Consider the following 13,067-nt stretch of genomic DNA (forward strand, 5'->3'; position numbering starts at 1 on the left):
CTTCGAATCTAAATTATTGAGTTTCCAAACATATGTACGTTATGCAACGCATGGAAATTGAGGTTCTTTTCAATATCGTTCTATGTCGAGACTAATAATTTATTTGTTAAATACCCGATCGCTTTGAGAGGTTTCAGAGAATTCGCAAAATTTCAACGTTGTATACAGATACATAATCATACATGTACACAAACCGTGTTCATAAGTGGAGCATGTAAACATTGCGCGATTTGATTCAGGTTCACGCAAAATATCCCTGGTCGAATTTACAGCAGCGCGACAGCAGAGGTGGGGGAATCGCATCGGCCGGCCGCGATCTGTTATGATCCACGGCGGCGTGTTTACCTCAAAAAACTGACACAGCCATTCAACGATGATTTAACGATAAACGAGACGCGTTGGCAGTCTGAAGGAGTTAGCAGTTAGAAGTTAGCATGCAATTATTATCCTCAATGCGTCTCGTTTATCGTCCTTTTCTTACAACACTCATTTCGAATGCATCAATGGCAAGTGTTCACTCTGTCATCGACGGAGATCATCCTGTCCTATTTAATTCACCGTGTCATTTCTCTGACCAAAAAAACAACATCGGTCGTGGTTTCTACGATATTATCGACAGACAGATTCTAATATTTTCGGTAAACACGCCGTGGATCATAACAGATCGTGGCCGGTCGATGCGATCCCCCCACCTCTGCTGTGGCGCTGCTGTAAATTCGACCAGTGATATTTTGCGTGAACCTAAATCAAATCGCGCAATGTTTACATCCTCCACTTATAAACACGGTTTGTGTACGTACATATACGCTCGAGTATATAGCCATGTACATCATTTTACCTGACAATTACATTATATCAAGGGCTGAGTATTCCTCTATAACCCAAAGTGAAACCTGGACCACTGAAATCTGCCAATTTCTACGACGTTTGATGTCAAATCAGTCGTGTATTTATAGAAAATCGATATACGTATCTATGTAAAGCGAAATATGAGGTATGTCAATTTACGCCATCAATCGTTAACTGGATTACGAAAGATCTGCACAACGATTCTCATTCCCATTCCGATTCGGAAACAAACTTAAGTTCGAATAGTTTCATGATTTAGACATTGGCCGAGCAGTTCAGCCGCACTTTACCTTGATGTAAAAACGAACGAACGATGAATAAGGAAAAAAAATACTAACGGAAAACATCTGCCAAATTTCCTGCCGGTCCTTCCGTTTTTTCCCATCTGATCAGCTGCATCTCTATGTAATGTCTCTTCCGCGAGCCAGCTGCGGTGTTTCCGTTTTGACAATTTTCCACTGATTTTCTGGCTTGAAAGTTCCTGAGAATATTCTTTAATCCAAATAATCGATAAAACACTGGACTCTATATAAAATCTTTTGAAAATCAAATATGTATATCTGTTTATCTGGATATGTAGAGAAAAAATCTTGAGTATTATATATTCTCAGCCAATATTTTCTTTCAGATCTTGAGATATGTTTGCATCGGGTATTTCGCCTAGGGGTTTTACCTACAAAACGAAGTTTATTGATTCACCGACTCGGTGACTGACAATGAGCGGTAAAGAATTTTTAGGGTCTAACGTCTCGAGAGGGTATTCTTCGTTTTCTATATAACTATATCTATCTTGCTCGTTTCCACGAGGAAATTTATACCCTCTCGCTGCCTTAGCTCTTTAGTTTCTCAACAAATTTGCTGTAAGACGAAAAAGCTTCTTTGGTGATTCGTTACATACTGCTAAAAAGGGATTCATTTTGATGCTAATCATGAAGACCGACTGTACAAAAGTAAAAAATTTTATTCGAATACAGAAGCACGTTAGTGATTGCTATTCAAAGTTTTCTGATTATAGTTATACATTTTTCAAAAATTTCCAAATTTGTATCGATTTTTGTTTCAGCCTACTAGAGACGGCACGGGGGCTGCCATCGCTATATTCACAGCTCACCTGCACCTTCCACAAAATACATCACATCAGACGACTCTTCAGGTAAACCATATAGAAAAGAGAAACACCTTGTATAAGAATCACTTTTTAATAGCTGAAAATTACTCTGCGCGAATATTTGAAAGAAAGCTTCGCACTTCTGAGGGTTTGTTTACCCACCGTCTTTATTCCCCCTCCCACAGGACTACAGCTCACAGCTTCCAGTTTTGCACCCCTTGCAGACACTTTGTACGAGTAACGCGCGTCACATTGTTTTTGAAATTCTATGAATATGGAAACGACGCTCCTCGACGTACCGCCTCGTCTATAGAACCTCGAAGAAGCGAAAAATCACCTCCTCGGTAGGATTTTTTAATTCAAAGTAGTAACAGGCTTGGAAACGCTACACCCTCTCACTTTCATACAGTTCATTATACTGTACATTACCAGCTGCAATTTTCTAAATTATCAAACGTACTGGTACGACCATAGTCTGAACAATTTGTCTGATATTTGTCGTCTCGCGATGCTGCAGTGTTTCTCCTTCCAATACTCTTGCGCTAAACGACTTTGACACTGTAATTTTCATTCACACATATGTATGTAACGTAAAAGTCCGGCCGTTAACTCCAAATCTTACGAGTATATTACTTGATTCACATTCGGTGAATTATTATCCGCTGACGAAAAATTCAGGGTAACTCCTGAAAAATAGTGGCTGGTATTATCGTTCGATACTACTTTCGTTGCCGTTGGTAAATTATCTACTCCGTGGTGGCGCATGTTTCGTTACAAGCTACCATTGGTCGTTGAGCTTTCACGATGCGGGCACAGAAATCTGTAAAAGCTTCATACCGACGCCCAGAATAAGCGAGAGATTGAGTTGCTCAGTAGCGCACTGTAGGTCGCCAGAAAAGCTTGACTCGCAGTAATAGACCACCCACCCCCTGATCGATTAGCTGGAGCACGTCGATGATGCGGGAAGGTTCAAAGAATAAATCGATGTTCCAGTCAACAGCTTTCCGATCTAAGTATTCCGATAAATGTGACATGGTTTTTTTTTCAGGGTGTCGTTTACCAGCTGGATGCTGCCCTGGAAAGTGCGGAGACGCAACGTCACGGTCTTGTCTTTATTTACGACATGTCCGACAGTAAATATCAGAACTTCGATTACGATCTCTCGCAGAAAATCCTCACTCTTCTGAAGGTGAGTAGAAAACGTTTTTCTCAAATGTACATGTACACAGAAATTGTTACCGAGAAAGCCACTGATTTCAATTAATGAACGGTTAACACTTGAAATAATTCCACCCTATCATACACCACTTTCACTGTATCAAATGTCGATTTTATATGACACTCCACTTCGGAATTTCAAGATATGAGATGAAATCTCTTACAATTAGTTACGAGTACACATCAATCCGTCGCACGTTTTGCCGATGGGGATGATAACCGCCCAAAACTTCTGAACGTTGACGTGCGGTCGAATAGGTGATTTGTGCCGTGAATATCTTCATTCGGTGTACCTATGGTACAATAATATTCCACTTTCACCCGATGGAAGTTAACTGCTCTGCCAAATATTAGGTGTGGTCACGGTTCGTTGCGGCTTAAGGTCATGAGATGAAAGATTCCGGGTAACTGAGGTCACTTTTAGTTTGCATGATTCACCTGAACTTGCAATGAAAGAACGTTCCATATTTTGCTTTGCGGTATTTACGTGAATCTTTCGATTTTCGGGTGTCAGCGCACGAATCGATAACGTCCTTTGATCAGGTGCCAATCACCGATCTAAACGACCCATAAGCTAGAACCGCCACTTTACAGGAGTGCGTTCACATCAATGGGAGGATTGAGTGCTAATTTGCTGCTAATTTCTACCAAAATACGAGTTTTGTTGCTCCAGCCATTTGAACGAAATCGACGGCGGTATACTAGGTTTCGATCGAATGAGCGCCGCCACCCTTGAAAATATCGGGACCAATTCGTAACGGTGTAAAAATTGAGTGCTAATTAGTCGCTGTTTGTCCCTTGAATCTTAATTCTGTTTCTTCAACCGTTAGATAAATCTATCTACTACTACTAAATACTATCCAATAATGCTGATAAAAAATAGAAAAAGAGATGAGCGTATATTACGAAGAACTGCAGAACGCATCAATAAACGTGGCGGAACATTCGCGGAAAACTGTGTGGATCACTTTGTTACAAAATCAATTACTTTAATCTTTTTCATAGTCGATTAGTTTTTCATTACCTTCAATGAAATAAAATTCAATTCCACCGTTTCATTCGTGGAACATGACATGTTGTTGGTAAATTTATTTAATTATTTTCGCAAAATTCTATTTTGTTCTTAGGATCGTGATTTCATTTCATTTTTCATTTTCCAAACGAAAATCTTTACTGCTATTGGATGTTCGTGTCCCAGAATTCTTTCTAAAAATATCTCACCCCGCGGTTTCGTTTAACTCCCGTCTATGAAACGATTGCGTTATCGTTCACGTGAGCACTTATTTTCACTAGGTGTCCTGGAATCCTTGATGGAGTCCACCTCGCGTGTCAGCTCATATTAGATATCGCAATATCCACTTTTCAACTTCTCAGACCTCTCGCCATTTCTTATATCACCCCATTTTCCAGCATATATTCAATCTTTGCTTTTCTTTTTTATTACGTTATAATTATAATTAATTTCTGGATTTCAGGCACATATAAGACTTTATAATCGACTTACAATTAGATTCAATTTTCGTAATGTAATTTCGCGATGCGGCGTTTGTAAAATATTATATTTTTCTTCTTTCATTCGTCTACTAATTGTTCTACGCACGTATACGCATATAACGTACTTTGACTTGATACGAGTTGGCAAATAAAGTCCTGCCTTTGTACGGGACTTGCAGCACTAATTAAATTTACCAGGCTTGCGTGCGATATTAATTTCTTTTTTTCGTTTTCCTTCAAACTTGGCAATGCGGCACACAAAAAAGAAGGGAAAAGATATATATATATATCGGGTAGATATAAAAAGTCGGCACAAACTTTATTATCGTATAAATTCTGAACTAATGAAATTCCTCGGCCAAACTTTCGCCGATGCCATGCCCGTAACTGTTACGTCCAACTACAACCTATACATATATAACGCAGAGATCAGACGCATTTTACGCTCATCGTATGTACATTCATGTATAGGTATAACCGTACGAATACACACCTGTATTATACACATGGTATCACACAGATGGTTGCAATCCGCACGCTTTCAACTTTCGGCGGAATTAAAACTACTGGGTCGCACAACTTACATCACATGCGATTACGTCATTTATTTTATAAGTACATATACGTATAAGATATACACTCACTGTGTGCTGCAATGTCTATGCGTATTTCTGTATGATTTGAAAAAATATTTTTGAAACAATTGTCGAGTATAAACGAAAGGGTAATTACGCCGTTTAACGCCCACCCCTCCGATGAACCTGAAATTTTAGTTTGTTGTAGAGTTCGATATGTCAAACAAGAATATATATATATAGATTTACACATGTTGGGCGCGGAAAGCATATCTATACATAGTTTCTTTAAATTCACAACAAGGTGATGGCCGTGTAGCACGGATGAACGGCATAATTACCAACGAGAGAATGCATCCAAATCATCGTACGAATGGTACCGTCTCATTACGAGCGCGTGCTGCAAAATAAAAACAAGAAAACCCAAGCCTACTTTTGGATGAAAAAAAAAAAAAGTGAAAAACTGGAGAATTGCAAACGAAAAAAAAAAAAAAAAAATGATCGGCGTGAGAAGGAGATGATTAAAAATAATTGAGCCGCGGCAAGGCGAGCCATTGAAAGGCGTATAATGATTTTCATATTATAAGCAGTGCTCGAACAATTTTGAGAAGAGTTTGGAACAGGACCCGCCAAAGTGTGGTGCAACCATTGGGCTCATCGCCAACAGTTGGCCCGTTCATGCTCCGCGACCTCTCGCATCTCTCGCTCAGCACTTATAGACTGCACCGTATAACTACCCTATACCTACTACAACAACGATTTTCAATGACGTACCAACAAGTCAACGGTACCCGGAATTTCTATATTTCATTCCAGGTTGAATAGAGACAGAGAATAGAGAGAAGGTTGATCATTCTTCCTCAGATATTCCTCCGAATAATTTGCGCATTATTGGAATTTTTCTCATTTATTAATCTGGTATTTAATAATTTTTTTTATCGTATTTCTTGCTGCACGAAAGTATCATTCGATCGAACCTCATATTACCTCTACAATAACTGTGCTTTACGGAAGAAATTTTGAACAGTTTTTATGTACGAGTTGTACACAGGTGAAGTTTAGCATGCATAATACACGGTCCTGATCTGACCCACCGTCCCAGTAGCTCTATACATAGATCTGATTTTGGCAAGAAATTCATCTGAGTAAAAAACATCGCACGTATATGTGTACGTACATATATATGTGTGTACATCTCTTTTTTCACGTACCTACGTACATACATAATATACGTTCTTTGCTTTTTCATCCCCGACAAAGTTTACGACTTCGTTTCGCTCGGTTGAAGTCGCAGCACCTTTCCTACCCATTATACGTATGCATATACCGTACACTTACCTACGCCTTATTCGGACGAGGACGTATAAATTTTAATCCGATAATTTTTTTCCCCTCACTTTTCCCTTATTCTGTAAACTCCTGCTTTCTGACTATACGGAATACGCAGGTATATATATATGTATATACCGATATATTTTCAACGATTTTCCAGACGACGCCACAAAGTGTGTCGTCCGCCGTGAAGCCATCCCATCGTTATACTTCTTAGGTATTCTACGTTCCTCTGAACGGCATTTCTAATTCTCTTTCAGAGCTCGGTAGATTGCCCATCAGAAGTTGCTCGGTTGCATGCTTTTTCAGCTGCAGAGGTGTATGTATATTACAATACCATCGGTTCAAGCGAGTCGCCAGCACGACTTTTGAGTAGCGATATTCATGCGTAATAACAGGTTGACCATGCTGCAAAAAGTATCCGTACGTATTTGAAATTGAAATGACAGTGCTCTCTCGTTTGACTATCGTAGGTAAACCTTGCATCGCTCCCACTTTGATATACTCCCACGCATGAGATACGCGTATATTACACGATGTACACGCACGTCGCTAACGATAAAATACTACCTACGTATACATACGTTACACATACCTATGTCCTGCGTAACGATCTGCACGATGAACTACCGGTCTTTACTCACAGAAGTGGGTTAACTTGTGTTCTACGCTATTATACTCTATATTATATTACGCGGTCAAAGTTGAAACGGGACGCTTGTACGCTATCGTATGTTATATATTCAGGTTGTTGAACTGGATTGGTTGTATATATAAATATATTTTAATTTTTTTTTTTTTTTTTGTCATAATTTCAAATATTTATCCGAACAATTTTTATGCACTTGCGGCAAACACGTATATAGGTAGCTTGTATGATCGAGTATTCAAAATAAGCGTTGCCACATATTTTGAATCTAATAAGAAAAACTGGTTCTCGCAGTTTATGTGCGACGTAGAATTTATAGAGACGAAAGATTAATTTTTTTCATGAGATAGTTCGACCAGTAGAAAGATAACTTAAAAAATGTGACATTTTTTTTTTTTTTTTTGACGGTGTTGGCCGCGAAAAATTGTTAAAAAATGAAAAAAACTGATATTTTCTTGGAAAACTTTCTAGTGCTATTGAAACTGATCTAAAACTTTCCCCATTGAATAGTCTAAGATAGGCGCACCTATGTCTTTCGTAGTTAGCAACAATTCGCGACGATGTAAAAATCCGTAGATTGCCCATAATTCCTAACGAACGATGGCGAAGACTCTGTTTCCATTGGTGACAGAATTATTTGTCTTGTATCTAGTAAGTGCCCATGAAGGACTACCTCCACGATTTTTTCGTACCCCGTGGCCATCGGCAATCTACGGATTTTTACATGGTCGCGAATTGTTGCTAACTACGAAAGACATAGGTGCGCGTATCTCAGACCGTTCTCTGGGGGAAGGCTTGAAGTTAGTGCCCCATCACTTCCAATACCACGAGTTTATTATTATCTTCCAGGTCGACTTGTTCTTTGACCGTGAAAATATTGATCTTGAAACCATTTCGGATCAATGATACAAGCACTCAATAATCTTTGAGAGCGCTCAATCATTCGACTCATCGTAGATTTTTACTGAACCGATAACCGTTTGGTTTTCCCCTAGTATTTTCGGGACGCTAAGGTCTGCGTTCGCGTTATGGAATAACGGGCTGAAATGAAGTAAAAGTTCGGTAGCGATAACGCAAGCATATCCGTAGCCGCTGTCTACGATCATCCATAGCCGCTGCAGCTACAGCTGGACGGTTAGTTGACGTATTTTACTACTAGTTTAGCAGCTACCGCGATCTTCTATGGCGCAGGCGACTATGCTGTAATAGAGATCGCTGTGATGGTAGTTGGCGAGACAGCTGTGCGCATGCCTCTCAAGGTACGCGGTGCTTGCAAATAGTCGTTGTCCGGCGCCCTCGCGGCAAACAGCTCACGTCTGTCGTACGGTCGTGCGCATATTCATTCGAATATACACGAAATTCTATAACAATACCGATAATAATTATTACAGCAATCGTAATCATCACGATGTTAACAACCAACGCCAAAGTCTGATGACATGAGAAACTATCTGTGCGTGTAATCTAGATACGTGTCACTTGTGTTGTTTGTTGTTCGTTCTCGTTTTGTCGTCGTTTTAACTCATCAAATTTCGGAAGTTCACCTCGTATTTCATCTCTTTTTTTCCTTTTTTCTCAGTTCTTCCGAATCGCTACGTCATTTTATTATTCGATCATCGCGCCCCGCCACACCTGTACCAAAATGCTGCAGTAACTCCTCGCGTATCTCTCTAATCAGCGATTCAGCTGCACCGCAAGTTATATAATCATTCATCGCGGTCTCATTCGAATAAATCGTATATTCGAAATATTTCGTTCGATCGATGAAATAAAACGAAACTCTTTATTGTTATTACCGTATAATGACGTACGTCGTACGGTGAATTAAAAATCAGAGATAACTCCAAGGAATTCACTTGATTCGCTATTGATTAACTCCTGATGTTATAGTACAGTGACGTTATATATTATACACATACCTGGGAAAGGAGTACCAGCGCTGAGAGTACCTATATTCGTATAAAATTTATGATAATATAATCTTTAATTGAAGAACAAATTTTTTGTCGGGAACATCATTGCTACATTAAATATCGAACGCATTGCCCTGCGACTACATTTATTTCGTTGTAGTAAAGTTATTATTTTAGTTCGTCTCTCGTTTTTGTTATCGTATTGTTTCTGGTGAGGTGAAGACGTGTTGAGGATAAGATATCGTCTGATATTTATTCAATATACGGTAACGATCATCGAGCAATTTTTGGATTTTTAACTGCTGTTATTTAAAGAGGTAAAAACAAAAAATCATCCTTAACATAATTTAGAATAAAATATTCTCTCTTTGGTAATTTTTCCATTTGATCAATCATTTTCTACAGGATTGAAATTTGTTGAAATATGTGCAGAGCTTTTTTGCATGTAAGTATTTTTTTTATTAACAGGGAAACATCGGAAGTACTTCTTCTACACGTGGAAAGAATTTTTCAAATTAGTGTATAAAACACTACTCTGTTTTCACTTTTCCTTTTTTACTCCGCAGCTCCCCACAGTCTAAAATCCGACCCAAAAAGCTAGCACGCGACTTACACCTATACGTTTTTGACGCTTACTGGCCTCGCTCGCTTATTTCAAGACGTTTTAATCGACAGGAACTACGTTACGTCTCATCACGGTCATATGCTTGAAAATGTGATCGCCACTTCATCACGTTATGGTTCGGGATATAGTTTAAATATTATCTGTATATGTGTTTCCCAATATTATGCGTTGTTTACTCGTTGCAACTGCGATAGAGTGTCGAAAGGCGTTTTTTCTCTATACTTCGTATCCGTGATCCGGGGAATTTAATCTTGAATGAATACATTCAATCGAATAGCTTCGAAATGAATGAGAAACGTTTGATCTGACGATCGCTCCTTCGACAACGACCTCGAAGCAACGTTCAGGATTTTTAATTGTTTTCGCTTCATGGCGATGACGTTTTAACGGTCCCGATTCCATGACGGACCTTGATCTAATTCAACTCGGCTATTTGGTGAACTTGGAAAATGATCGGCGATAAACTTACGTTCGCTTTGGTGGAATATATGTTGAAAGAAATAAATAATTCGAAATGTTCTTTCTGGAACACTTGAGCCAAGCTAACGAGCTCTAAACCCGTAATCACGCCAATTTATATTAAACTATGTAGAGATAATGAACCACGCGTATTATAGGGTACACACATAGTCGGGGCAGCGCACAGGGACACTAAGTAATAAAAGTAATTGCACTCAATACGTATACATACATAGATACAATATAATTACAGTCATTCGCGTTGCGTAGCGAGCTCGCAATACTCGAAAGTAGTAAATCTTTTATTTTCTTCATTTCTTTGTTTTCGCCTATACTTTTGAATGAATAGATAATAAAATACGTCTTGTCCAAACAGCACCGGGGAGATGAAAGGTATAGATCATTCGTTCGACTTCAAAAAAACATTTTTACGTCAGAAAGCTTTTCTTTAACCGACGAGCTTTCGCTACTCCACTGGGAAACGTCCGACGAATCCGACCCCTACAACCTTCGTTTACCCGCAACGAAAATCCCCCGTTCTACTACCACAGCACCTGCAGCAGGGTGCGCAATATACCGCGTTATAAACTCGTCAGGGAACGAGTGTCAGTTTATTCCAAACCACGAGATTGTTTTTACTATATCCCTGCCTTGCGAATGCAGCAAGTTTCACGTTAGAAGACCTTCGTTCGACTGAAATAACGAGTATTTCATGATTACCTCACAATGATGTACAATGGTGTTCGATTTTCAGTTATATCTGCACCAAAAAAATGCACGTCGATCGGGTGCGACGAAATAATGTTTCTTCCAGACGTTACAATTGATGAGATGATCAAATTTTTACTCTCCAACGAGCTCGAGGGAAAAAATCTCTCCTATAGCTTGAAAAATAAATATGTATAACAAAAGTTATGGCAACTCATTTTGGGAATTGAATGGCGAAAATTCGACGAGCACGATAGCGATGGTATTGCCGCGATGCTAATAAAATACCATTTTCACATTCATATTATGATTATGTGAGAATCGATAAAAGCACGTTACTCGGAAATTTTTACGATCTGGTCATTCCGACAAACTGCCTGAATTACGACACGTGGTCACTAAGTTCAGTCGTCTGAAATTCTCCGTTGGTGGAAAAAAAAAATTAATCTCCATCTTTTTTGTTGTTATTCTTAACAGTGTTTTTGAATTGTTTTGACACCATATAGGCTCATATCGGAGGGTATATCAATATCGTAATTGCGCACCTGCTCTGCATAACTTTCTATCGATGTAACAGCCTTTCGATTTCTACGCATGAACCATTAAGGATGAAATAATTAATTTGACGCGATTATAAAGCGTGAATTCTCACGATCGGTCGAATTACCTATACGTTTATAGCTTCTACGCTAACACCACTGCCGCTGCTGTTACTGCTTTTCCAATTTCCGTTTTACGCGCGAACATCCGACGTGTCGACGGATTGCTAATTTCTGTCCGAATGCAACCCAAATTATTTCCAGATCGGAGTCGATCGATCATAGTTTAATATTCGATATTCGATCTCGACCCCGCCGCGATTGGGGGTATTTTGATGATAAGATTCAGCATAACTCACACAATATCGTACCTCGATTCTAGAAATCCTCGTTATTATAATAGTCATGTGTAGGCTTTCATAGGGCGTCGTTATCGCATCGTTCGTCGAGAGACCCGACCACTACGACGATCTATGCCTGAACGGACTACGTAACAATTATACGCCAACAATGTGCGCGTAGAAAAACCTTGGCTCGTCCGTCTTCTAAACGACCTTTGCGTCAGCTTCCGTTCGCCTCGGAGGAAGTAGCTAAATTTACAAGACATCTATACATCCATGCGAACATATATGTACATACCTCTACTTACAGTGCAGCATTCCTGCTATTTTGTTCTTATTTTTTAATCTTCTCAACAAGATTTTTTTTGTGTTTCAATTTCACACGTGTGCGTAGAAATGATCACAATCGTAGTATTCCGCGATACGCTGTTACATGTAATCATACCTGTATAATCTTTTTTTCTAGTGTTGTTTCATAGGACTGCCAGAATTCTGGTTGGAGCCCTTTAAATATTGCGCAATGCGATGTACGCTGGGTTGTTATAATTGGTTGCTCATTCTCATACTAATTACACGTTTTCCATGTACCTATACGTATGTGTGTGGACACGTGAAACCTGTCAATGTACACGTATACGGTGTATACGTGTGTGTATATTATATTACATTAAACAGCGAGGCTACGTCCCATTTTTCGCACAGTGTCCCACTGCGAGACGGTAGGGCATGTGTGGTGAATTAATTGCTACTACTGTGCACGGGGCTTTATATTGTTTTTGCTACGGTACAGACTGTTCAATGTGGGAGCGGTTCTAACTTCCTCATACGTATGCATATGTATATATTCTACATACAAGTATGAAATTATTATACCTATACGTTATGCATTTACGCCGTACAACACGCACGCAATGTCATCCTATGCTACGTACAGAACTACGCCCGAGTGAACTGTACGTAATAAGTATACCTAATATACCATATGCATGCATGCTACAATTATTCTTGACAGTAGCCACGCGCGCGAGACATAGTAAGACACACGCGTACACAGGGTATGTGACGAATATACGCGTCAACTTCACCATTCATTATTTTCCGTTCGCGTCGTAGCGTGCGCGAAATAAGGCTAACTGATCGTGAGTATATATGGGTGAAAAAATTGAGATGTTATCTTCTGTGAAGATAGTCCTCGTCGTCGCAAAATTCGCTGCGCACACGTATTAACGAAGTGAAATAATTCACGAAATTCGGGTA

At 39.3% G+C, this 13,067-nt stretch overlaps 1 protein-coding gene across 2 annotated transcripts in view; it reads left to right on the forward strand.

The window, feature by feature from the left end:
* LOC105683199 (tyrosine-protein phosphatase non-receptor type 9) overlaps positions 1 to 13,067 on the forward strand; it is a 51,090-nt gene that overhangs the window by 17,506 nt on the left and 20,517 nt on the right. For both annotated transcript variants that reach the window (XM_020850810.2, XM_012395634.3), the window contains exons 3-4: positions 1,913 to 2,002; positions 3,006 to 3,146. In XM_020850810.2, the coding sequence (XP_020706469.1) occupies positions 1,913 to 2,002; positions 3,006 to 3,146 (231 nt within the window). The remainder of the gene's footprint in view (positions 1 to 1,912; positions 2,003 to 3,005; positions 3,147 to 13,067) is intronic.

Source organism: Athalia rosae, chromosome 1 (assembly GCF_917208135.1).
Source record: "Athalia rosae chromosome 1, iyAthRosa1.1, whole genome shotgun sequence".
NCBI lineage: Eukaryota > Metazoa > Arthropoda > Insecta > Hymenoptera > Athaliidae > Athalia > Athalia rosae.